This window comes from Phascolarctos cinereus, unplaced genomic scaffold (genome assembly GCF_003287225.1).
Source record: "Phascolarctos cinereus isolate Bilbo 61053 unplaced genomic scaffold, phaCin_HiC Scaffold_1;HRSCAF=81, whole genome shotgun sequence".
Classification (NCBI taxonomy): domain Eukaryota; kingdom Metazoa; phylum Chordata; class Mammalia; order Diprotodontia; family Phascolarctidae; genus Phascolarctos; species Phascolarctos cinereus.
The window spans coordinates 153,834,544-153,861,150 of record NW_027555514.1 but is presented as its reverse complement, the minus strand read 5'-3'; the positions used below and the strand labels follow the sequence as shown (position 1 = coordinate 153,861,150).

At 35.7% G+C, this 26,607-nt stretch overlaps 1 protein-coding gene across 1 annotated transcript in view; it reads left to right on the top strand.

Annotated features, from left to right (window-relative positions):
* The window catches only part of SEMA3E (semaphorin 3E), a 345,931-nt gene that overhangs the window by 192,401 nt on the left and 126,923 nt on the right, over positions 1-26,607 (top strand). The window contains exons 3-4 of the mRNA XM_020999789.2: positions 11,898-11,957; positions 15,913-16,032. Of these exons, the coding sequence (XP_020855448.1) occupies positions 11,898-11,957; positions 15,913-16,032 (180 nt within the window). The remainder of the gene's footprint in view (positions 1-11,897; positions 11,958-15,912; positions 16,033-26,607) is intronic.

The following is a 26,607-nucleotide window of genomic DNA, read 5'->3' as shown; positions in this document are numbered from 1 at the left end:
AAGCATTGCTGAATTTGAGATCAGTTTCACTTGGGTGACAGTGGGAAGCTGGATAGCCAGAAGTCAGTAGAAGGGGGAGAAATTGGAGGCAATTGTTTTGTTTTGTTTTGTTTTGTTTCTGAGGAGCTCGCTGTGAAACAGAGGGAAGATATATTAGTGGCCTGAGAGAATGGCATGGTCAAGTGAGATTTGTTTAAGTAGGAAGATGTATGCATTTTTGAATCCAGCAGGACAGAAGCTAAGGAGAGAAAAGAGCGAGGAGAGAGAATAAAAAATATGAATGAATGAAAGGACTAAAGGAGATCAAGTGCGCAAGACTTTGACCTTCATTAGGAGATGAGAGGACTTCTCATCAGAATTGAGCAAAGAAGAGAATGGTTGTTGATATAGAAGATTTTTAAGTGTGGAGTAAGTGGCAATGGAGGGTTCATAATTAGAGAGGATAGATTCTATTTTATTTCTTTGTTTATCTATCTGTCTATGTTTTTGTTTTGAGTAAATTAAAGGAGAGATCATCAAGAAGAGATTTAAAATCCCTTTTGAAAATGTTCAAGGCTTTTAAATATGGTTTAAAGTGTTGTGCATAAGTCTGTTATTATGTTAGTCTTCTTTTATCTGTGGGGATATGTTCCAAGAGTACCAGCGGAAGCTTGAAACTAAGGATAGGACCAAACCCTATACAGTCAGTTCTTGTTTTAGGTAAATTCATATTCTGCAAATTTGACTTCACATAAAAAAATTCAAAAGAAATCTGCATTAAAAAAAGTTAACTTTGCTGTATTGTACTGTGCACTCCCTCTTAGCTACTACCCTTCCTCTCACACTCCTCAGCCTCTCCCAAATCCTCCCCTGCCAAAAAAAAAAAACAAACTTTGAAGTGAAAGTGGAAGGGTGAATACAGAGAGACTACTACCACCTCAGGATATGGGGCTTGGTTTCAGACCTTCTACACAGAAAGAGGAGACCTTCGCCTTGCTCTTCCCATTGTCCCCCGTGCCTGCTCCTCTTGAGTACCTCCTGTCTGTCCCCAGTCCCCATGTATCCTTGAACTATATGTTGACCTCCTCTATTCATGAGCGTTCAGCTGCCTTCATTCACCTACAATTGGAGGAAACCACTGGAAAGCAAAACCTCAGATAAAGAAGGGACATATTTTCCTCAACAAATTTAATTTAATGTAGGATCTTTCTGTGAGATTCAAGCCTTACCAAAAAAAAAAAGTCAGTTGATTTTTTGACAACACATAATGAGGCTCGTCTTGTATTTTGCCTTGCCAGCAGGAATAAAAAAGGAGTGGAGAACTAGAAAGAAGAAAAACTACTTGTTGACCTTACTATTTGTTTCATTTTTGATGCATTTACAATGGAATTATATGGTGATGTTCAATTCATTCGCTTTTTTTTTTCTTTCCCCTCCTTCACACTTATTGGTACAAAAAGATTAGACGTGATATTCCAGGTAGGAATACATTGCATTCCAATGTGCCTTTGGGAATTTTTTAAGCTAAACTAACTGTAACAGTGTGGTAAAATGTGCTTCAGAAAATGATTCCATTCTTGCAACAGAGGTTCTTAACCTAGGGTCCATTGGGTTATATGACCTCATGGATCCCTTCTGGATCTAGATCTAGAAGCACATTGTGATGGCTTCATTCAAGAAGATATAAGAAGGCAGACACTGAACTTCAGGAATATGCTTCCCAAAGAATCAGGTATATTCATATAGCCTGGCCATATCGTCTTTTTATTTTTTGTAAGAATTTTTTTCAAATTTTTTAAAATTAATTTATTTTAAATTATCAACAATCACTTCCATAAGCTTCTGAGCTTCAAATTTTTCTCCCTCTCCCCCCAAGATGGCATGCAATCTGCTATAGGTTATACATATACATTACTATTAAACATATTTTCACATTAGTGATGATGTAAGTAAGAATTAGAGCCAACAGGAGGAACCACCAGAAAGAGGAAACAAAACACAACAGAAGAAAAAAAACTACCAAATAGTATGCTTTGATCTGCATTCAAACTCCATAGTTCTTTCTTCTTTGTGGGCAGCATTTTCCATCATGAGGACTTTGGAGATGTCTTAGATCCTTGTATTGCTGAGAAAGGTTAAGTCTATCAATATTAGTCATTGTACAACGTGGCTGTAACTGTGTACAATGTTCTCCTGGTTCTGCTCACTTCACTCAGCATCAGACCATACAGGTCTTTCCAGGTTTTTCTGAAATCAGCCTGTTCATCATTTCTTATAATACAATAGTATTCCATTACATTCATATAACACAACTTGTTCAGCCATTCCCCTATTGATGGGCATCCTCTCAATTGCCAATTCTTTGCCACCACAAAAAGAGCTGCTATGAATATTTTTGTACTTGTGTGTCCTTTTCCTATTTGTATGATCTCTCTGGGATACAGCCCTAGAAGTGCTCTTGCTGGGTCAAAGGGTATCTACATTTGTATAGCCCTTTGGGCATAGTTCCAAATTGCTCTCCAAAACGACCATACCTTTTTGCACAGCCTTGGTGCCCAGTATGATTTTGCTCTCTTAACTACTTTTCCTGTCAAAGACAGTTAAAATGCTTGCTTTTCCTTTCATAGAGGAGCATGACTTCTCATACATTGCTAGCTGTATACTTATTAGTGATTTTTCTCCCACCAGCTACAAGTGCCACACAGTACCAAGTCAGTAGTAAGGGCTTGATCATTTGTTAAATTGAATTGAATTGTGATGTCATCATTGGGTCCTCATGTAGGGCTAAGCAAGTCCCCAGTGACATAACTTGAATTATTAGGTGCCCATGGCACTTGCTCACTATTAAGGAGCTTACTTTATCATAAAAGGGAGGGGAGGATAGACAATGATACTGGGTATTAGTGAGATTGATAGTTATAGACAATTTTTGCCTGAAACCATGCTTATTGATTTATGGGGAGTATTTCAAGTGCCCCACCAATAAACTGGACCTATTTGGTATCTATATGTATAATGATAACAACTCATAATTAATAGTGCTTTAGATGTCATAAGATGCTGCATGATAGAACAATCTTTTTAATGTTCTCTATAGGTCCCACCCTATGAAGTCCTTGCTCTTTCTGAATACCTATATTGGACAAGGGTTGTAAAATTCTTGTTTTCTTATTGCATTAAGAAGAAAATAACCCATATATTTGTTTAAGCTGTGTATTTTTCATAACAATTTTTCTATTTATTTTCCCTGAACTTTATCTCTATTTCCTCTCTAAAATTCTGATTCCAAAAAAGCAATCCAGTTCCATTTAAAAAATGTATTTCTCATCTATCCTGTCTATAAAGTTACACTATTCATATTCAGATCAGGGCATATATAGTAATTGTAGAAATATTTTGTTGACAGTTTTATTTTATACTTCCCTTAATTATTCAGCTTAATGATCTCATAAAGGTGATACAATCCCACATATTTTAGAAGTGAGATTAATTTTATGTTGAATGTGGGAAAAGGCATTAAGGACATAATTTGCATATAGATTTCAGATGGCAAATTACATTAATGACAGCAATAACTGTTCATAAAGAAGGTCATACATTGGGCCAATATAGTTTGTGTAGTTATAATGTTGCTCTAGTATAAATGCTCTGGAGAATTACTCATCAGACTGTCTTGCCAAAGTACCAAAAGACTATAGTTCTGGCACATGACCAATTTGAAACATTGACTGCAGTCATTATAAATAAATTTAAAAGCCTAAACACCAAGACAATGAACATGTGGCAGGTTAAAGGCTACCATTTACAACCAATTAGTACCTGACTTTTAATGTTTTGCAAACAAAGTCCATTTTATTGCCTTTCAACAATATTTGCCCATGAGGCAGGCAAGTAAAATACACATTTGGGAGGCAGTATTGGATATATATATATGTATATATATGTCATCTGTCCATACAAAGAAACATATAAACCCAATGGCCTAAGAATTAGAATTAAAATAGTAAAATCAGAGGTGTAACTTGGAGAGAATTATACTGTGGAATGGCTCACTTAAAATATACTGCAATAATCTTGGCTGAAATTAAATATGCCATTTTATGGGGAAAATTATTGAAATGATCCTTTTCATTTAGGCAATAAAATCTGTTCATCGTTGTCATTTTGTTCCTGCCTGCTTACACTTCTGTTGGGTGTCATAATAACATCTTATAATAATAAGCTGTAATAATCTTAATTTTGCTATCATTATGAGACCCAATGGGGTGCCCAGAAAAAATGACCATATTTTTTTAAATTTTGTTTTTAATCTTTAGTCCCAGACATAGGTTATGAAAGGCTAGGACATGGTCTGTTAATCAGCACAAGGATGATTACAGAAATATTAAAGGTAGTATCATCATGTAATTGGATGTATTTGACCTTTCACTTTTTATTTACTTTGTTGAATAGAGAATTTTGAAGTACCACCATACCCTTTTGTTACATTTTAACAATGTTTTGTGTGGAACAAACAGTTTCATTTCATGAGGTTTTATTGTTATTAAACTGTGGAGCAGAACCAAAAAGGCTTATTCTGACTGCCAAAAGAAATGAGGAAAATCATCTTCTGTACTAAGTTGGCAGAACATGTACACATTCTGGCTGCAAAATATTCCCCTCTGTTTCCATTGTGGTCTTTTTTATGCCTTTTTTTCACACTGGTGATGAAATGAAGGGTGCAATCTTCAGCCTTGTCGACATTTTTAAAATTCCCTCAGCCAAACCTGATCTCTTTTTCATTCACAGTAATGCCCAAGGCTTATATTCAACTTCATTGTGGCTTTTCTCCCATTGATTAGTCCACAAGTGCTAGGAGTCTCTGTGGATGTCTTTCTTACCTTTGTGTCTTTGATCACATCATTCTTTCCCTCTCCTCTCTACCTCTGGGATTCTATCCATCATATGTTCTCTGGAACCTAACAGACCAAAGTAATTCTTTCTCTTCTCTGAGCTCAGAGAAAACTCATTGGTTAGAAAATAGGAACATTAAGTATATAGGAGCATAAACACATAGGAACATAGTTTCATAGTTAGAGTAGAGTTTAGGGGATACTTAGTTCAACACCCTAATTTCATTACAAAAAATTAGAACTTATAATAAATCATAAGACCATAAGATTTAGAGTTGAAGGAACCTTGAAAATCATTCAGCTAGCTTAACCTAATCACATTACAGATAGAAAACTGAATTCTAGAAAGTTTGAGGGACTATAGCAAGCTACCTATTTTTTACCCCTTCTGTTCCTTTCTGTCTTTAATGTGTGCATGTATAACTCAACTAAGTTATAGTCTTGTTAAGGGGATAACCTCTTATACACCCCAGTAAGTGCTCAGTACATTGTTCTTGATTGATTGCCAAATTCTTCTTAAGGGCAACCACAGGTGGTAGTTTGGTTAAGAAAAGAATGCACAATCTTAAGATCTTAGGTTTGTCAGCTCTAATAATATCCAAGTCATACTAGTTTTCATATGAAAATAGCTTTTCTAGTTTTTAAACTTCTGCCCTGGAATAATCACTATGAAACAATTATTTGCTTGAGGTTTGAAATGCACTAGAGTTTTTTTTTAAATGACATCAGTATAACCAGTTGAAAAATGAAAACCTCAGTCATCTTGGCTGATATTTTCAGAGTTTGCCTGAATTTGCTTTTGGCTTCATGAAGAGGCATCCTGGTAAGCCAAAAATTTGGACAATTAAAAGAATGAGGGAATGAGTAAAGATTCTAACATGAGGAAATTTAGACTCTCAGCATAATGTGCTATATTCAAGTCACAAGTATAGAGAATTATTTTAAATAATTAAGTAAGGCTCAGTGTAGAAGGAGCGAAGTAGGTACTGTCTAAGAACTGGTCTAAGTTAAGAAAATCTTATCGGCAAAAGGTTGACCTTTTGTTTTGTTTTGTTTTGGTCCACAATAATGCAAAAAGACCATTTACTAAGATATAGAGGATTTATAATTTGCATCAGTGGCACAAGGTATCCCTACCAGTAAAATCATGGGTCCTTTTAAATGTTGACATTTATGCTCTATGTTTCAACCTAAGCTGAGCTTGCTATGTTTATAGCTTTTCCTTCTTTGGGCAGTAGTTAGGCAATCTGATCAATTAATTCCCTCCTCCCCTCCCAAATCACTTAAATTTTATGTTCCCTCTAATGTATATATGTGTGTGTGTATATATCTATGTATCTATGTCTATATCATCATGAAATTGGATTTATATATATTGGATGTGTGTGTGTAATCTGTACTTTTTTATGTAAAAGTTCATCCATTGGGTAATAAAACCAAAAAAATGCAGGGAAATAAATAATGCATATTTTCAATATATAATAGAAATATGAAAGCAAAATTTAGTGTAAATAGTCCCTTGTTGAAAAGACCTTAGAGTTCTTCTAGGCCAATCCTGTTGTTTAACAGGTTAGGAAATAGAGGCACCTGAAAATTAAGCAATTAAAATTTAGTTCTGTTTATTACTCCAGTGTTCTTTGCACATCATGCACCCATGGCATGGAGAAATTTCCATTCTGATATCTGAGTTAATTCCAGTAACATACTGTTTGGGGCTAGACTTGATTTAGGACAATCTCCTGATAGATAATGTTTGATAATGGAACAAAATGAGAATTTGTAGGTTATTCAACAGCTTTGCTATGACATTAGAAGAAGCCTTCACCTGAGTTGCCCACAAGGTAAGCTGTACCTTACCTGAGTTGCCCATCATTGTTTACCAAACATCATAAAGAGCTCCTAGAGCCCCTCGTAGCTGTTTTCATAGTCAAAGAACCAGGAAGTGATGTCAGTAGCCTGGTCTTTTAATTGCATGAGTCAATTATGTTTTGAAAATGGTTTCGATAGCTTTTTAGCTTAACTTAGAGGTAGATGGAGCTTAGGCTATTGCTCTGACTAGGTCACTGTGTTCGATATGGAACCCCATTATTTAAAGAATGGAAGGATATAAATATTTGGTTATTTCTTAGACTCTATGATTTCATTGGTGTGGGTGCTCCCTCTACTGGTGCCTACTATAGGACCTTTTCATCTTACATGATTCTTGTTCATGTCTTACCCTAAATCCTTAATAGATGTACCAAATGCCTCAAATGTCCGGAAGAAAGGGGAGAGAGAGAGAGAAAGAGAGACAGAGACAGAGAGTCAGAGACAGAGAGACAGAGAGAGACACAGAGAGAGAGAAAGACAGAGAGACAGAGAGAGAGAGAAGCATTTTTAAGCACCTTCTATGTTCTGGGTAATGTACTAAGAGGTTTACAAGTATGATTTCATTTAATCATTTCATTTCATTTAATCCTCACAATGACCTTGGGAAAGTAGGTGATGTTTCTATTCTCATTTATTATCTTTATTTGACAGTATAAGAAATGGAGGTGGGCAACAGTTAAGAGATTTGCATAGCTATTGAGTATGAGTCTAGATTTGAACTCAGACCTTCCTGATAGATCCAGCATTCTATCTGCTGTACCTCCCAGTTGCCCTTAAGGCTTTCAATAATTTGTCATTACAGCATAGCATTTTGGTTGCCTATCTTTATCCTACACTTAATTATTATTAGTTCACCTCTTGTTCTGATTAATCAATTAACAAGCAATTATTAAGAACCAGCTATGTGTCAGGCAATATCCTAGGCATTGTTGATAAAAAGACAAAAAAAAAAAAGAAATCCCTGATATTAGGAAAATAATATGTTTGCATAGTGTGCACATAAAATAAAAACAAGGTAATATTGGTAATGGTGGACAGTTACCAAGGAAAGGAGGGAAAAAAACAACCAACCTTTATTAAGCACGTACTATATTTAGGTACTACTGAACTCCATTCCTATGTTATCTCATTTGATACTAGCAGCAACTCTAGGAGTTGGGACTATTATTATTCCCATTTACATTTCAGGCTACTGAGGCAGACAGAGGTTAAGTAACTTGCCCAGGGTCACATCGCTAGTAACTGTCTGAGTCAGGATTTGAACTCTGGTCTCCCTGACTCCTGGCCTAATTCTACATGCAGATTGAACTGAACTTTCATAAATCTTATTTTTCACTCTATATCTCTTTTCCCTTAAAAATTATCTTAACAAACATTAATTAAAACAAGCATTTCCATATATATATTATATATGTGTGTGTGTGTATTTATATATATATATATATACACACACACACACACACATATACGTGTATATATATATATACAGTAGAACATAGGGGTTGATAAATGAAACTGTGACTCTCTATTATGTACAGCCTCTTTTTGTAAGTGTCTAATAAATTGAACATGTTACATTGAAAGCTGTTTTACCTGTCTGTGATTACATCTAACCTTCCTTTTGATTTCTTTTATGTATATTTAAAAACCTTTTCTCAGTGACCCTTTTTCCCTTCCTTCCTTCCTTCCTTCCTTCCTTCCTTCCTTCCTTCCTTCCTTCCTTCCTTCCTTCCTTCATTACTTTATTCCCTCCCTTCCTCACTCCCTCCTTTTTTTGGTGACATTTTTAAGTGATTTGGAGGCTATCTTCTGTTCTCTTATTAATATTTTCCCTGCTAGTTTATCTCTTTATGATTGTTCTTTAACAGAATTTTCTTCCTTCCGAGATCTTTGGTAATTTCAGGCTCCCCCTGCCCCTATCTTACCTTATTGATCACTTTCTGACTCCTTCTTCTTTGATGGTAGTTACCCCAGGGTTACCTCAGAGCTGTCTTAGCTTCCTCCCATCCTAAGCAATTCATTTTCACTAGTCTTAGTCTCTTCCACAAGTAATTTCTTAGGGGAAAAAGCTATCTCAGCTGAATTTTTGGGCCCTTGGACTACCACATGCATTGGTGTACTGGTTGAGCTCTGCTGGAGTACTCACTGCTGCCACAATGCTATCTTATCCAGATGAAGCTTCTACCTTTTTTATTTTCTATAGCATAGGTTGAAGGAAGGGACAGAATTGAATTCTCTTACAAGTTTCTGCTTTTTGGTTTTCCCTGCCATGGGGTGGTGGTAATAGTGGAGGGGGGGTAGAGGTGAATTTTCTTATAAGCGCATGGATTGGCTTGTGAAGACTGACAGAGTATGATACCTAGTTGGGGAAGGGATTGCTGAGTCAGTGTCTTAGAAATAAGGTTATAGATTAGACTTCTCTGCTTTTAGCTCATTAGATTGCTATTTTCTTAAGGGTCTTGGTGTTTTAACCTGTGCAACTTATTTAGGCAACTAAAGTTATATTATCTCCAGCATATAAGTCCTGTTTTGGAGAGATGTGAGATGTAGTAAATGCTTAGTCATCCATCCTGTTGGTCACATGTCCCAATCAAGATACACACACACACACACACACACACACACACACATTTGTGTATATATGTGTATATGTGTGTGTATATACGTGTATCTGTGTATATATATGGATATATATGTATGCATGTGTGTGTGTGTATATGTTACATAGAATGTAATCTCAGGTGGCACTGGACTTGGAATCAGGAGGAATCGTGTTCATGAGTTCAAACCCAGCATCAGATACTTACTAGCTGTGTGAGCTGTGTGACCCTGGGCAAGTCACTTAACCCTGTTTACCTCAGTTTCCCTATCTTAAAACGAGCTGCAGAAGAAAATGGCAAACCACTCCAGAATCTTTGCCAAGAAAACCCCAAATGGTCTCACAAAGAGTTGGATATGAGTGAAACAACTCAACAACAACAATCTCAGAGAAGAAGGCATTAGCACCTAAGTGTAAGAACTAAAAAAAAGTCTCATATTATAGTCTAATTCTTCAGATTTCACTGTTTCATGATTCGCAACCAGATAACATCAGTAGAAGAATATTTATGCCAAAAAGATTGATTTTTGTGTGTGGAGGACCAATTCTCATTTACTGAAAGTGCTCATCAATCTGCCAGTGCAATCCAGCCTGCTCTTTTTCTCCTATTCAATTCTAGGCATAGGTGATCGTCCATCTGTAGGGCCAGGACAACCTATGCAAACTTATTCAGTTCTACTTTATCCAACAGTGATTAAAAGAATAAATGGGGGGAAGGAAATAAGAATGATGAAAAATTTGCACTGTCAGGGTACATCAAAAATTAATCAGTCAACAAATATTTATTGAACACTTCCTGTTTTTCCAGCTAGATACTTAAAGGTATGCAAGAGAAGTCTAACACGAAGTCTCTCTTCTCAAGGAGCTTACTACTACTTAGGAATAAATGTGAATAGATGAGAAACAAATAATGACCAACTTCTGAATCAAATTTAAGTGCTAAATTGTGTGCAAAAGTCAGAGAGGGCAGCAGTAAGAGCTCAAGTTTTTGGTAGAGTTCATGGAAGACATGAAGCTTGATTTACAGACTAAAGGAGTTATATTATAAACAAATATTTATTAAACACTGGTTCATTTGTAAGGGCCTATTAGCTTCCAGGGTTACTAAAATCTATCTATCTATCTATCTATCTATCTATCTATCTATCTATCTATCTATCTATGACTGATTCCCTTACCTTAAGAGGCTGACCTTTTCCCTAAATATGAATGCAAATAATTCATATTTGCATATGGCATTAATATGTAAAGAGAGAGAACATGCATGGTGGTTAGAGAGCTGACCTAAAAATCATGAAGACGTGTTTAAATACTGCCTGTCACACTGTCTTAGTGTGCAACCACCATCAAGTAACCTCTCAGTATATTCACAACTCTCTAAGAATAGAAGATTCATAGAAGGTAGTTTCATTGATAGGATATTCCTAGCTGAGACCTCCCTATGGCAATGAAATCATAGGACTGGTACTTTTTCCTATTTTATACTGATTATACATGGGAGCCAGAGATAAATTTGGAGAAAAAGGGAGATTAACTAATAAGGAGCAGTCAGACAGATTAGAGGAGAACCTGGGTAGAGCAATGTTACAAAAACCTAGAGAGAAGGATAAATTGGAGTGGGAATACACTGGAAGTAGCAGGACCAGTTACTAGTCTCTTATAATAGATTGCTAGAGATGAAGGCCCAGCCATCTCCTCTTGGCTTGCATTGAAGATGAGAAGAGGAGGTGTATGTGACATTTTAAGGAGGCAAACTCAATTGTTGTTCATTTATTTTTCAGTTATGTCCAACTCCTTGTGACCCCATTTGAGGTTTTCTTGGCAAAGATACCAGAGTGGTTTGAAATTTCCTTTTCCAGCTCATTTTACAAATGATGAAACTGAGGCAAACAATGTAAAATGATTTGCTCAGGGTCACACAACTAATCTCTGAGGCTGGCTTAGAACTCTGGAAGAAGAATCTTCCTGACTGTAGGCCTGGCACTCTATGAATTGTGCCACCTAGTTGCCCCCCATATAGGGTTTGACATCTGTTAGAAGTGATGAGGGTGAGGGAAAAGTAAAAAATGACTCAAATATTATAATGTGTGTTATAAATGACATCACTTGAAAGAAGGATCAGACAATGAGGCATGTTTTTTTGGGGGGAACAATGAATTTGATTTTGGACATACCAAATATGAAAAGCTCACGAAACATATAGATGTAGATATCTAGCAGGTAGCACTAGTGGCCCAGGGTTATGGGGAAGAGATTGAAGGTGGAGATTTGGGAATCATTTGTATAAAAGTAGATATTAAAGTACTGATTGATGAGATCATCAGACTAGAGAGTTTAGGAATATAGAAGAGATGGGGGAAAACTGGTTTATTTATCCTGAAAAGACTTAAAGTAAAATAACGTTCTTAAGTTACATAAATGATGACTATGAGGAAAATAAGAAACTATTTCCCATCTTTGCCAAAAATAGAATGAAAGAGGATTGTACAAAAATCAGTATGATTCAACTTTTTATGCAGTTTCTATAACACATCCAATTATCATGTATTTTATTTCAGATACACTGGCCTAGCACAATCCTACAAAAGGAAGAATGTATGATGAAAGGAAAAGATGAAGTAAGTGTTCTTTGTTGTCAGTTGACACAATGATCAATTGTAAAATTTCTTTTAAAATGCATCAAAGACTAAATTGCAAACCATGTTTTAAGGAATATATACAGTTCAGTCATGAAAGAAACAGATAATAAAAATGTGTGAAATAAGTTATAGAGAAAGCAGCCCAATCCCGTGTTTATATGTATATGTGTGTGTATTTATGAGCGTACATATACACACATATACATGTACACCCTTATATATGTGTGTACATATGCATACATATGCGTGTATATGTACAGACACACACAAATCTATACATCTTTACAAAATTTCCCATGTTAAAATCATGACCAACTCCTTATTCAGGTAATTGGATGGAGACAATATGCAAGATACTTTTGATTCCTGGAGAAGCTAAACGCTATTTTAGCAGAGTACAATTTTGGTGGATTAGGTAGAAACAAACTAATGAAGAAATAATTGAGGTACTAAATTGTGTGTAAGACTTCAGAGAAAGGGGAGAACAGTGAGGTCTAACAGGTAGAGAGAAGACATGACACTATACTATAGAAAGAACACTAAACTTAAACCTTGGCTGCCCTCAGGTCTTTGCCATTAATGAACTGCATGACCTTAGGCAACTCATTTAACTCTTTAAGCCTCAGTTTTCTCATCTGTGATATGAAGGAGATCATGCTTGGACTATTTACATAACCACTTTACATGTAGTTGGCTAAGACACAATGGAATTTTATTTAGGTTTTAAAAATATACAAAGTTCTTTATATGTATAGTCTCATATGATGCTTACAAAATCCCAGTGAGGTAGCCATTGTATTATTATTAATATTCCTATTTTACAGAAGAAGAAACTGAGACTTACTGAGGTTAAGTAACTTACCCAGAATCACCTAGCTAATAAAAGCCCAAGGTGAGAGTCAAACCCAGAACCCTTCTCATTCCAAGTACCAAAACTTTTCCATTTTACCAAAATGCCTGTTCTGTGATGATAGTATTTTGTATTGTTAAAGTGGTATATGAGATTATCTTTAAGCAACCACAAGATTGATTAAATATACTTTATGATTAGTTACTTTTGAATAAATGAATTTCCACATATAAAATCTCCACAAAAAGGGGCACTTACTTTGGTCCCACTTTCATTTTTTTCTGTTTATCCCTAGTTTTTGTGTAAATAATTTTCCTTTAATAATCATAATTCAATAATCAATTCAATAATATGTTCCTCTGATCCCACTGTTTTCACTTCGCTTTATTTTATAAAAGCCTTTCTAGAGCTCTTTGTAGTATTTACACTTAATTCTACCTTAGTATTCTATTGCAATGAGTAAGCCATAATTCATTCAATCCTTTCCTGGTCATTGGACATTTAGCTTGTTTGTGGTATAACAGAAAGCATGCTGGACTTGAAGTTATCAGCAAGACCTGGATTTTAAAATTGAGCCTGAGATGTAGCCACAGGCAGCCCAATTAATCTCTTTAAAACCTCAATTTCCTCATCTTTAAAATGGCCATAATATCAGTATTGCTTGCCTCACATAGTGTAGGGGTCAAATGAGATAATATCCGAAGTTCTACAATTTCAGGTATTATCCTATATTTTGTTATTATAAATAATGGTGTAATAAATATCTTTGAATAGCTCTTTTTCCTTAATGTATTAATAACAATTATGAGTTGAAGAAGCAAATTTTCACAATGCAAAGGGAACAGATTCTGTGAGCCCTACAAAAAAGAGGTACCAAGAAGACAGACCTTTGTATATTTATTCTGGGTTCTGTGCCATCAAGGAATGAGCCATCCTTTCCTCCTTCTCCACTCTGCTATCTGTGGCTGGGGAGAGTAATATAAGGGTGCTTTCTTACTATAAAGTCAGTAGATATCACATGAATAGGAAATAAAACAGGGTTAAAGTAACCGTGCTTTCCCATCACGTCTCCAGAGATTCTCCATGGGTTAACTCAATGTCTGGACCCCTTGGCATATATGTACAAACTATAGTATTAGCTATGAAGGAGACAATATACATCACCTGAAAGAGGTTATTTTTTTCAGTCAGGAAAAGAGGAATCAGAACAGCTTTGAGAGACATACTATTCTTCCTCCTAGTTCCCTGTATCAATTTGGTTACAGCTAGGACATGAGCCAGTGTTCTCTAAGATCTGGGTGGCCAGCAGATGGCTGGCCAGTTACACACATGTCAAAGCAACAGCCAGAATTTTGTCGAATTGTTTCTCTGAAAGTCGCATTATTGTGACACGAGAAGGAAAACTGGTGTTTCCAGCTCTTTATGAACAGCATGTGTGCATACAGCAACAGTAAATGAAAATGATCAGATTTTATTAACTGTCCTGATATGGTTAACCCGCAGAATAAAACCTTGGATACATAAGTAAGGCTTTACATGGTTGGTTGGAGATATTGTGCCCAAGATCATCACAGCAATAACATAGTTACTATCCTAGCCTCCAGGATGCTTCATTCTGCATTTCTCTTAGTGACACAATTAGAAACACAAACAAACACATGTACACAAGCACCATAGAACATGTTATTTACTACAATTTACTAATATTAGTGTATTTAATGTGTTAAAAATCCTTTGATATGCATTTAATGTGACTATTATGCAAATTATATAAAGAACAATTCATAATACTCAGAGTTTGAGACTATTAGAATTGCTTTTAATTTTAATTTTGTTTGGTTTTTGCTGTAGATGTGTAATGTCATTGGTGCAGGGATTGCCCACTGAGGACACTTCTGCTACCACTTCAGATTCACAACTGCTCTTCTTTACCTAGAACAATAAGAAGTTAAATGACTTTCCCAAGGTTGCAAAGTCATTTTGAATCAGAGACAGGACTTGAATCTACCTAAGTTTTCTTGCCTCTGAGACTAACCCTCTACCCACTACTGCACACTGTTTCTCTTCTTTTAAATTAGATGGTTCGAAAACATTTTAAAGATTATTTTCCCACATTTTCTGTATTCAAAATTGGCCAAACAAGTTACAACTGTACCCATAGAAATATACCTTAGTTATCTGAGTAAATAAAATGTGTAGTGACACGCTAAAGAAAAAGCCTCTCAGTTGATTAACTTGTCTCTACTAACTCAAAAACGTAGATCAGCAAGTTTATTTTCAAGTGGCACAGATAGATTTGTGAATTTCAGATTGCATGATTTATTTTTTTTTCTAAATCACAATGATGTTCCATATCCCAGAAGTTTGTGTACATGTTTCTTGTGAGCCATAGAAACATTTTTGAATTATGTTCTTCTGACTCCATGCTGACTCACTGTTTATGAATAGTACTCTGCTTGAAGCATAGCACCAGGAATTGTTTGGTTATTTAGTGAAACAGCTTGACAAAGGAATCTCTGCACTCGAATAATTTGGGGGCCCTAGCTATATTTACTTTACTTGATTGTGCAACAAATATTTGTCAAATGAATGAGCTTTACGCATTCATTTATTATGTGTATACTATCATCTTTCATATTTAAAGTTAATACCTCTAACATCCTTTGGTATCTTACTTGGAAGCATTTACTTGTTCGTACTACTTTGTGTTTACATTGGCCCAAACCCTTTCCCTTCTCTGCTCTTTCCTTTTGTTGTTATCCTATTAACTTTCAGTCCCTCAAGAGAGTAATTTTATTGATGGGGAACAAAAAGAAAATAGGTGCAGCCTGAGATAAGGAAAATTTACTTAAACAAACTGACTGTGTGACCTTGGGCAAATGACATGACCTTACAGGGCTTCAGTTTCCTCATTTCTTAAATAAGGTAGTTTGACATTGTTGAAAAATAAAGTAACCAACTCCCAGTTGATTTTGTTGTATGATTTTGATTTTGTACTTTGAAGTATTTGTTTGGCCTCCTACTAACACATTTCTCGTGTGTGTGTGTGTGTTTGTGTGTGTGTGTATTTTCTCCTTGTCACAGAGTGAATGTGCAAATTTTGTTCGCGTGCTGCACCATTATAACAGAACACATCTCCTGGCCTGTGGTACCGGAGCTTTTGACCCTCTCTGTGCCTTCATCAGAGTTGGACATCAGTTGGAGGTAAGATATCCTTATGTATTGTCAACAGTAAAGGTACTATTTAAAAATTGTTTTACTTAAAAAAGTTATAGATTTTTTTTCTGGAAGTTTTGAAATATCCTTTCATTTTTGAAATTTGATTTATGTGGCCCTGTAGCAGAGGAATTGTTTCTGGTTCTTTATAGATTATACTGCAGTTTTGCATATAGTAATAGAATGATAAAAAGAAACAAGGTTATAAAAGAGAATATAAATTATCTTTTTTTAAACTTTTTTTTGGATTTTAAGAATATTCAGCTTGGCAAATGAAGATTGTAGAAGAATGAAATTTATTCTAAGCAGTGACATGCTGTTACTTTATTGGTGAGTGGCTTAGCTGTCTATGTTAGTATAAACTCCTAAATAGTTGCAGTTTTCTAAAACTAATGATAATAGTGGCAACTGACTTTTGCATATCGCTTTACATTTGAACTTCAAGACACTCTTGTGAAGTAGATGCTACAGATATTATTGTCCACATTTAACAAATGTGTCTAGTAAGTGTTTGAGGTTAGTTTTGAACTTCAGTCACAGTTGCTATTACAACTTACTGCTGTTCCTGTATAAAGTATTCTTCTGGTTTTGATTCAAGTCCTGCATTTACTCCAGAGAATATATTCTAGTATTATGATAATAATAATAGCATTTGCAGCAGCAGCATCTGATTCTTCTGCAGGTCTTTAGCTATGTAACTTTACATCATATGTGATTATGATTATAAAAAGGCAGAAAAAAAGTAAGAAATAGCACCAAATGGAGTTGACATTTTGTTACTCCAAATTTTAAACTGAAATCAAACTGATGTGATACATTTCCACCTATAATCTTTTAATCTGTCAGGCATATAGAGCACAAGAACAAATCATTGGTTCAGATCTTGAAGGTAAAATCTAAGGTATGTTGTTTGGATGGTATAAATCAGTGGTGTCAAACTCAAGTAGAAACAGGGGCCACTAATCTATGCATAAAGATCCCTACAGGCTGCATATTGACTTAGTTTTAAAATATAACATTAGAGATGGAAGTGGAATCGAGTGGCTGATCAGAGAGTGATTGCAGGGATCTCTTTGCTGGCGCTAATGCAGGAATCTCTTGCTTTGCCGGTGCTTATATCTGGGTTGAAGTTCTGGGTGGTGGTCATGGGGTGAGGAGAAGCGCTGGCGTGGTGGAGCTTGTAGTGGCTGTACAGAGAGAATCCTCCTCACAGTTCCAAGGCAGAAAAGAGTGCCTGCAATCACCCATAGCCCAGAGCACAGGCCAGGAAAGGAGTAAACACCTCGCCCTTGATCATATCACCTTGGACAAACTGAAAATTTACAGATGCCTAGAAGTATCTCTAAAAACGGCTGCACAAAACTCCCAATGAAGTGGTGATATCTGGAGAATAAAATTAAGGGGTGAGAGAGGATTATACCAGGAGAAGGAGAAAGGGAGAGGTAAAGTGGGGTAAATTATTTCGCATAAAATAGACGAGAAAAGGCTTTTACAGTTAAAGGAAGTGGAGGAAGGTGAGAGGGAATGAGTGAATCTTATTCTCATCAAATTTGGCTTAAGGAGGCAATAAAGTATATACTCAGTTGGGTATGGAAATCTATCTTACCCTACAGGAAAACTGGGGGGAAAGGGATAAAAGAGTAGGAGGATGATAGAGGGGAGGGCAGTTTGGAGGAGAGTTTAATCAGAAGCAAACACTTCTGAGGAGGGACAGGGTCAAAAGAGAGAATAGAATAAATGGCAGGGGGTGGGATAGGATGAAGGGAAATATGATTTTTCACAAGATGACTACCATAGAAGTGTTTTGCATGACTATACATATATAACCTGTATTGAGTTGCTTGCCTTCTCAATGAGGATGGGTGGGGAGGGAGGAGGAGAGAATTTGGAACCCATAGTTTTAAAAACAAATGTGAAAAATTGTTTTCTCATGCAACTGGGAAATAAGATATACAGGCAATGGGGTATAGAAATCTATCTAGCCCTACATGATAATAAAAGGGGTTGGAGATAAAAAATAAAATAAAATATAGTATTATCCATGTAATATTGTATTTTTATTGTTTTAGAGTACTTTTTTTATTCTGACTTATTTTATTTTTTCAATTTTTTTTACTATTACATGTAAAAATTTTATTATGTAAGGTTTTGAGTTCCAAATTATCTCCCTCTCTCTCTACCATTCTCCATCATTGAGAATGCAGGCAAACATATTTCCTTATTAGTCATGTTGTGAAAGAAAACACAGAACAAAAAAAAATTAAATAAAAATAAAGAAAGCAAAAAACTGCTATATTCAGAGGCCATCAATTCTTCAGGATTGTCTGAGATTGTTGTATTGCTGGAAATAGATATGTAATTCACAGGTGATCACTGTACAATATTGTTGTTATTGTGTACAATGTTTTGCTGGTTCTGATCACTTCACTTTTCATCAATTCGTGTAAGTTTTTCCAAGTTTTTTTTTCCTTTCTGAAAGCATCCTGCAATTTTATAACACAATAGCATTCCATCACAATCATATACCACAACGTGTTCATCCATTCCTCAACTGATGGGCATCCCCTCAGTCTTCAATTCTTTGCCACTGGAAAAAAAAAAAGAGCTGATATAAATATTTTTGTACAGATAAATCCTTTTCCTTGTTTTATGTCTTTGAGATACAGACTTAGTAGTGGTATTGCTGAGGCAAAGGGTTTGCACAGTTTTATAGACTTGGGCATAGCTCCAAATTGCTCATCACAATGATTGAATTAATTCACACCTTTACAAACAGTACATTAGTATCCCAATTTTCCCATATTCCCTCCAATATTTGTCATTTCCCTTTTCTGTGATATTAGCCAATCTAATAGGTGTGAGGTGGTAGCTCAGAATTTTGATTTTCATTTCTCTGATCAATAGTGATTTGGAACTATATGACTATAGACCACTTGTAATTTTTCATCTGAAAACTGCCTGTTCATATCTTTGGCCACTTATCAATTGAGAAATGAATAGTATTCATATAAATTTGATTCAGTTCTCTATATTTTTGAGAAAGTAGGCCTTTATCAGAGAAACGTGCTGTAAACTATTTCTTCCAGTTTTCTGGTTTTCTTCTAATCTGGGTTGCATTGGGTTTGTTTGTACAAAACCTTTTAAATTTAATGTAATCAAAATTAACCATTTTACATCTTGTTATGCTCTCTGTCTCCTGTTTGATCATAAATTCTTCCCTTATTCAAAGATCTGACATTTCATTTGAAAAGTTACATCCATCATTTATCAGAAGTGTCAATACAGTAGGAATTCGTAATCATATTTTTGCATGAAACTTGAGAAGATAATTGAATTGTAATACTTAAAAGTGTTTTCTTCAGGAACTATTTCAAAAATTTACCAGTTGATCAAAATAAAGTTTTTTGACTGAAATGTATGCCAAATTTGAGGACTTTATAAAAAAGGCACGATTTTTCTAAGTACCTTGAATACCTTCCTCACAAAATAACTGGCTGCATGCAGCTAGAAGGTAAGAGACAAATCTCGTTACACACTACTACAATAAAAGGAAACATCACATTTATGATGATGACTCTGGGCTTTTGCAAGATTTAGAACAATCTTTTAATAATTGAAGAAAGATTACATGAATTTCAGTCATAAAATGACATGCAACTGATTCATCAGTTTGAATACCCTGTGTCAGAATGTTTATTAGATATTGTGAGTCCCAGGCAATTCACTAGACCTTTCTTATCTCAGTTTTCTTATCTATAAAATGGGAATAATAAGAATATCTATCTTAAAGGGTTGTTTTAAGGGTCCAAAGTATACATACTTTGAGCACTTTAAAGAACCATACAAAAATGTTTTTGTACATATCAACACTTTTCCTCTTGTTTTTTTTTTTTCTGGGTCAAATGATATGTACAGTTTAGTAACTTTAGGGACATAGTTCCAAATTGTTTTACAGAATGGCTGAATTTCACAGCTCCACCAACAGTGCATTAATTTTCCATTTTTTTCCTCAAGGCCCTTCAAGTAAAAAGATGGTTGTGAGAAAATAGATCATTTTTTGGAAAAAAAAATCAAATTATACACATACACACACCCATAGTATACATAATACAAATTTGAGGCCTTTTATTCATTTTGTTATAAAAGAGGTATATCAAGTAATTTTAAACACGTAAGGGTGTAGTTTCATAAAATTGACTCATTTAAATTTGTTACTCAAGTATGTTTGATTTTGTTTTATTTTCATCACATGAAATCTTGGAAAATTCTCCTTCTTGTCACCAAATTTGGAATTGAACCTGAAATTTTATGTAAGTCTTAAATATATAGGTTCCATTTTCCAGGGACTTACAAAAATGTTTCTTATCTTCAATATTTTATTTGCATGATCTGCTTACACCAGTTTCAATTTCCTGGTTTATTTTAGCTGTGCCAAACTGCTTCAATATCATGGGCTGACAGAATCTCATAGATAGAAGGGACCTCAGAGGCCATCTAGTTAAGCCATGGAATTCCCTATAAAACATCTCATATAAAACAGAAAACAAGAATTCTCTGTAAAGTGTCAATAACAAGTGGTCATGTAGCCTTTGAATAGAGCTTGAGCAGAAAGGAACCCACCCTCTCTATACTTCAACAGGTCCAAATGAAGTTTGTAAATTCTTTACTATCAGCCATGTCAAAGGGGACATAATTATGAAACTTGTTAGTGCTTATATTTTTTGGATTCCACATTATGTAAACAGCTACTTCATCCCAAAGCATAATTATCCATATCATGCAAAAAATAAACAAAAACATTAATAATTATAAAAAGATTCTTAATTGACAAGCTACTTTTATGTAATGATTTTCCTATAATGAAATAATTTAAAAATCTGTGCATACTCTTTAGTATGTGATTACTTCACATTTTTCATCGGACTTGTAAGCCGATATCATTTGCTAGAAAGAGTGGTGACTCCAGAATCAAAGGATGTAGATTCACATGGTGCTTTTTATGCTTACTATCAATGTGACCTGGAGAAAGGTCACTTACTTCTCCAGATTTTAGTTTTCTTCATCTGTGAAAGGACAGTGGTTGGACACTGTGTCTCTTGGGTCACTCTCAGTTTTAAATCTGTGATTGTACATAAACAGAAGCAGAGGTAATTCAATCCAGATTAACAAACTTTTTAAGTACTCTCTTTGTACAGAGCTAGGCAGTGGGGAAGATACAAAGCTTATGCAGGGTTTAACCCTTGACCTCATGGGGCTTACATGTGACTCATAAAGAAATAACCAAAGCATGAAATACAAAAGATAAAAGCATCAGAAGTATATGTTTAAAATAAAACTTTACTGGAAATCCTGAAAGAAAAAAAATATGTAATTTACAACTAAAGGTTCTCAGGAAAGGATGAATCCAAATTAAAAGCAGGTAAATATTCTATTTAAAAGAATAATCAAAAGAACAGGTTTAAAAACTATTAAGAGGACAAATTTATTCAGAATGTACAGTCCTAAAAATCCTTGTCTTTTAGAAATGTAAGTTATCATAAATATTTGGGAGCATTAGTACACCTTGGGTACTAGATGAAACTAGCACTTATTCATTCATTTGGGAAATGTTCTGGGTTTTTTCTCCTTCTATTTTTAGCAAAGAGTCTTTGAATTATTAATTCAAAACTGTATGCCAAGAAGAATTCCTCTTGCTAATAAGATTAAACTGCAATAAGTTGCTTTATGGTAGTTATTATTTTCTTTAAAATAGTTTTCATTGTTTTTGTATCAGTCTCAGAAGTGTCTCCCTCTCACCATAGATCTCTCCATTATAACAAAGAAAACAGTTATAGAAAATAGAGTATCATAGTGACTGCATCTGACAGTTCATGCAACATTCTGAACCTGTAGGCCCCCCCCCATGGGGGGGGTACCACTTTATACATGGTAGTTATTCTTAAGGTCAATCAGGAATTTCATCTCTTACAGACTTTTGTATATTGAAACATCAAGATGGTGCAGTGAATAGAATGTCAGGCTTCAGTTAAGAAGACCTGTATTCAAATATAGCCTTAGATACTTATTAAAAAGTCACTTAATCACTGTCTGCCTTAGTTTCCTCAAATGTAAAATGGGGATAGTAATATCTCCCAGGAATCAAATGAAATAATATTTGTAAGGCACTTGGTATAGTGCCTGGCACATAGTAGGCACCATATAAATGCCAGCTATCATCATCATAATCATTATATTAGAGGGTATACCTGTGGCTTGTAAAGAACTATTGAAGTGGGATCTCTAGCACTTCAGATTTCCAGTTGTTTTGTAACATATTATTTGAGGTTTGTCTGGAGTATTGTGAGATTGTGACCATTCCATTGCCATGTGGTTATTAGTAAGTGCCCGAGTCAAGCAATAAACTAAGGGATTCCTGCCTCCAAAGTCTAAAACTCTATCCACTGTGCCACCTAGGTGCCTCACCTACTTGTCTAGCTTATTATCCCAAACATACAATTAACATTTATTACTGTAATTTTTTATAAAGTTATCCATGAGTTAGAATTTCTGAAATCATAGACTCCAAATTTGAGAGCCAGATAGAAATCCAGATCATCTGGTCTAACATTTACTCAAAGAATGAAGTCCACTCTCAACATACTCAAGAGGTCATCTGGACCCTACTTGAAATCTTTCACTGACAGGAACTCATCTGAAATATTGACAATAGCACTTTTTGTTTTACACAATTAAGTTAGAGCTTTAAGTGAAGTGCAGTGATCACAGCTGTGCAACTAATATATTCTTTGTGTGTTAGGCATGGAATTTCCAAACTATGCACCATTTATGATTTGGTGACCTGATTCCACAGAATTGTTTACAATAAAACCATAATGCATATGTTATAGTGGTGAGAGACAAATGCCCTATGCATGGATAGAGTGCCCAGTATTTATACAGTGAAAAAAATGAATTCTCACATCAGAACAAAAATTAGGGTGAGGGAGGCATTCCCATTGTCCTTAGACATTTTGATCATTTATTAGTGACATTCAATGCAAATTCCTTAGCACAACTATTCAAACTATCCAGACAGTCCAGATGTCTCACACCCCATTTAATATTTGCAAAGCCTAGAAGTTATGTCTTATTTGGTAGTTTATATTCTTACTTAATAATAACTTGCATTCATTTCATGCTTCTTGCTTTATGCTTTCCATGTTTTCACACATATGCTATCATAAGTGATCTTCACTACAACTCTCTAAGGTAGGGTAGGTGTTGTTATGCTCATTTTAGTTATGAAGAAACTGATAGCCAGAGATGATGAGCAACCTGGCAATACCAGTGAGTGCAAGAAACAGAGTCTTCTGCCTCCCAGCAAGGACTTTTCCCATTAACTCCTTCTGCTTAATTATTTGTTATCAGATGCAGAGAGAAGGACATAGAGTCCAAGCAGTCAAGCTTCAGAGGAGGTGAATGCTCAATTGCAATTATAACAACATGCATGTAGGGGTTTAAATTTGACAAATAATTTTGCATACACTGTCTCATTTTGGTCTTTGCAACAACCATGTAAAGTAAGTAGTAAGATTCAGAGAAATTGAATACCTTGCCTATGGTCACCCAACTAGAAAGTGAAAGAGAGAATTTGAACTCAAGCTCTCTCCTGACACCATGGTTCAGAATTCTTCTGTTCCACAACCTGAAATTAGCATGTAGGTTAGTTAGAGTCAGTACTGGTATACAGCTATTGAACCACCTAATGCTGTGGTAGATTCACAAAGCAGTGTATATAAGGACATGGATGTGCACCATAAAGAGACTCTACCAAAATATTTTACCTATTTGTCTCCCTTGATGCCTTTATGTATTTGTTCTTTGTAGCCCTGGATATTAAGCCCTTATGAAAAGTAAGCAGATGTTTATGTGGGGCTTATGTATCCTTGGATTCCTGCATGTCAATTTATTGTGAGATGTGCTTTACCAAAGTCTGAACATACATGATATTAAACAGGGGAGTTGAAGTATTCTGATATGTCCCAGAGAGACAACCCACATACATACAGCCAATTGTATTAGGCTGAACTAATTCCTCTGTGTCTGCTGAAAAGATTCCTGTTGGCAGGCGTCAGGACATGACAGATGCCTCAGACACTATGAAGCCATTTCTCTTTGACCTACTCAACTTGGAAGAGGGAAATGTATATGGTAAACCATTGGGAAAAACAATTAGGTGTGTTGTAGGCAGTGGTCACCTCTCTGATTGTTCAGTAGTTCTCTCCTTTTATTTTGAGTAATTCATGTTCCAGGTATCAAAAATGACCTTGAAGAAACTTTATTTGAGAGCATGGACTTAGAGGAGCCTGTGAAGGGAAGGGTTTGGTGTAGCCATGATGAAAGCTATGATATTTTTTCATAGGTAAATGGTATTCTCATGGTCCCAAGAAAAGTTCCCTTAGGTACATCTAATTACTCTGGCACTGAAGGAGAAAGAGATAAAAGAATTGAAATGCCAGCCCTAAAGGACCAGATTGGGCATGTGATAGCTGGCTGCAAGAGGAGCCCCATAAAAGGGCACTTCTACAATGATTTCTGATCCCCCACAGTCTTTATCTGAATGAAGAGGAGGGGGAGGATGACATTAATAACTAATACTTTATAGAGCTTTAAGGCTGACAAAACATTTTATCTTATTTGACCTTCACTACAATCGGGTGAAGTAGGTACTATTATTATTTCCATTTCATAGATGAATGCTTAAAATTGTGATTTACCTAGAGTCTCATAGTAAGTATCTAAGACAGGATTCATACACAGGTCTTCCTGATTCCAAGTCTGGCTCTCTGTCTCCCTCAACACATAGCAGCCAAGTATAGTGAGTATAAGCTCCCTGAGGGGAGAGATGGTTTCATTATTGTCTTTTTTCCCTGTTATCTGACATGTAATATTTATATGATAGATTCTTGTTGACTGAGCTTAAAAAAAAAGGAAGATTTCATGATGAATTTGTTGCCATCTGTTGCCATTCTAATTACTGAAGATTATTTTTAACCGCCTGACCATGTGTTAGGGATTGTCCACTACATCTTAAAATGTTGATATGCTTCAAGAATGTAGTCAAATCCCAAGAGTGTCTAGTACAGATAATGTTAGACACACTTGCAGACATAAACATGTGTAGGTAGTTTACATAGCCCATTCTGTATGTACACCTGCAAGGGTGGTTTATGACCCAACTTTAGAGGGCCCTCCAGAATAAACCAGTATTTTGATGGACATTTATAGTGACATATATCACTTATAAGCTAATGGTCAAGTAGGAATATCATCCAACAGAAGGCAATTTCTCTGAAGCTGTGCTATGTACCTGCAGTATATTTTGGAGCAGTACTTTTTCATGGCCCAGTTCACTGGCAAAATGCTAGACATGTAGTTATGTAATATACCCATATATTGTCCTAGGGGGCTAGTTTTCCTTGTTATTGCTAGTTGGTGACCATTTCATATATATGTGTATTTATTTTTGTCTATTTATCATCTATAAAAGTTTTAACTTAAAACCAAATAAGCCATCAGTATTGCCACATGCAGATTAGAACACAATAAGAGTATATATGAAACTGTGGGTTTCTATTCCAGCCCACTTCTTTCTTATATATATATATATATATAATGATTTCAGCCAGTTACTTTCAAAATTGTCCTGCTTGTCTGTGTTTCCTTCTGACTTTTTTCTGTACTCCTTTTTGGATTAAAAAAAAAATCTTTCAATGGCTTTTATCTTCCCCACCCCCCACTGGATCCTTGTCTTGACCTCCACCTCCTGATGTTAGGCCCTGTCCATCTTTGGGTTCCAAAATATTGGAAATTCAGGGCCTTCTTGGTATTTCGGGATAAGGTGCTAAACTAAGGACCTGGGGCTAGAGTGTCCAGGTCTGAAGCACTCACAGTGGTTGCTGCCACTTCTGGGAGTTTCCTAACTCCTGCTGTGGTTTTTGACTACCCCAAGGCATTATCATGGAAACCTTCTGCTTTCACTGCCTCATAATACTGAGCCTTGTAGAGTTCAAGTGTCTCTTACCGTTCTCTGGTTATGTTGGCTGGCTTTGCTGGCAAGTCTCCTTTCCCGTGGGATTCTGGCTGACTTTTTTCTACAGTTTTGAAGTGGATGAAGTCACTTACTGTAGTTGCTCATTAAATTTTTTCAATATTATTTTAACTGGTTCTATATTTTGTTTTCTGCTGCACTAGGCCTAGGGAGCTAGGCTTCCATCCATGAAGCCTTCTTGACTAGAAGTCCTGGTAGATGTTCCAGTGATGTATCAATTACTTGCATTAGCTTCTCGGGAATGGTTGGCTATCTGCTGGTCACAAATCAAACTTTGATCAAAGCCGCTGACTCTTTGGTGGGTGAGCTGACTCAAAGTGGGTACCACCCAGCTGGAGTCAAGAGATTAGCTGTGACTAGACCATATGTACTTAGGAGTTCAAAGGTCCTTCCAGGCCATTGATGAATGTCACTGGGTGCTCTTCACCAAAAGGAAGGAAGCACATAGCTGTAGTAGCACATTGAGGAGGAGG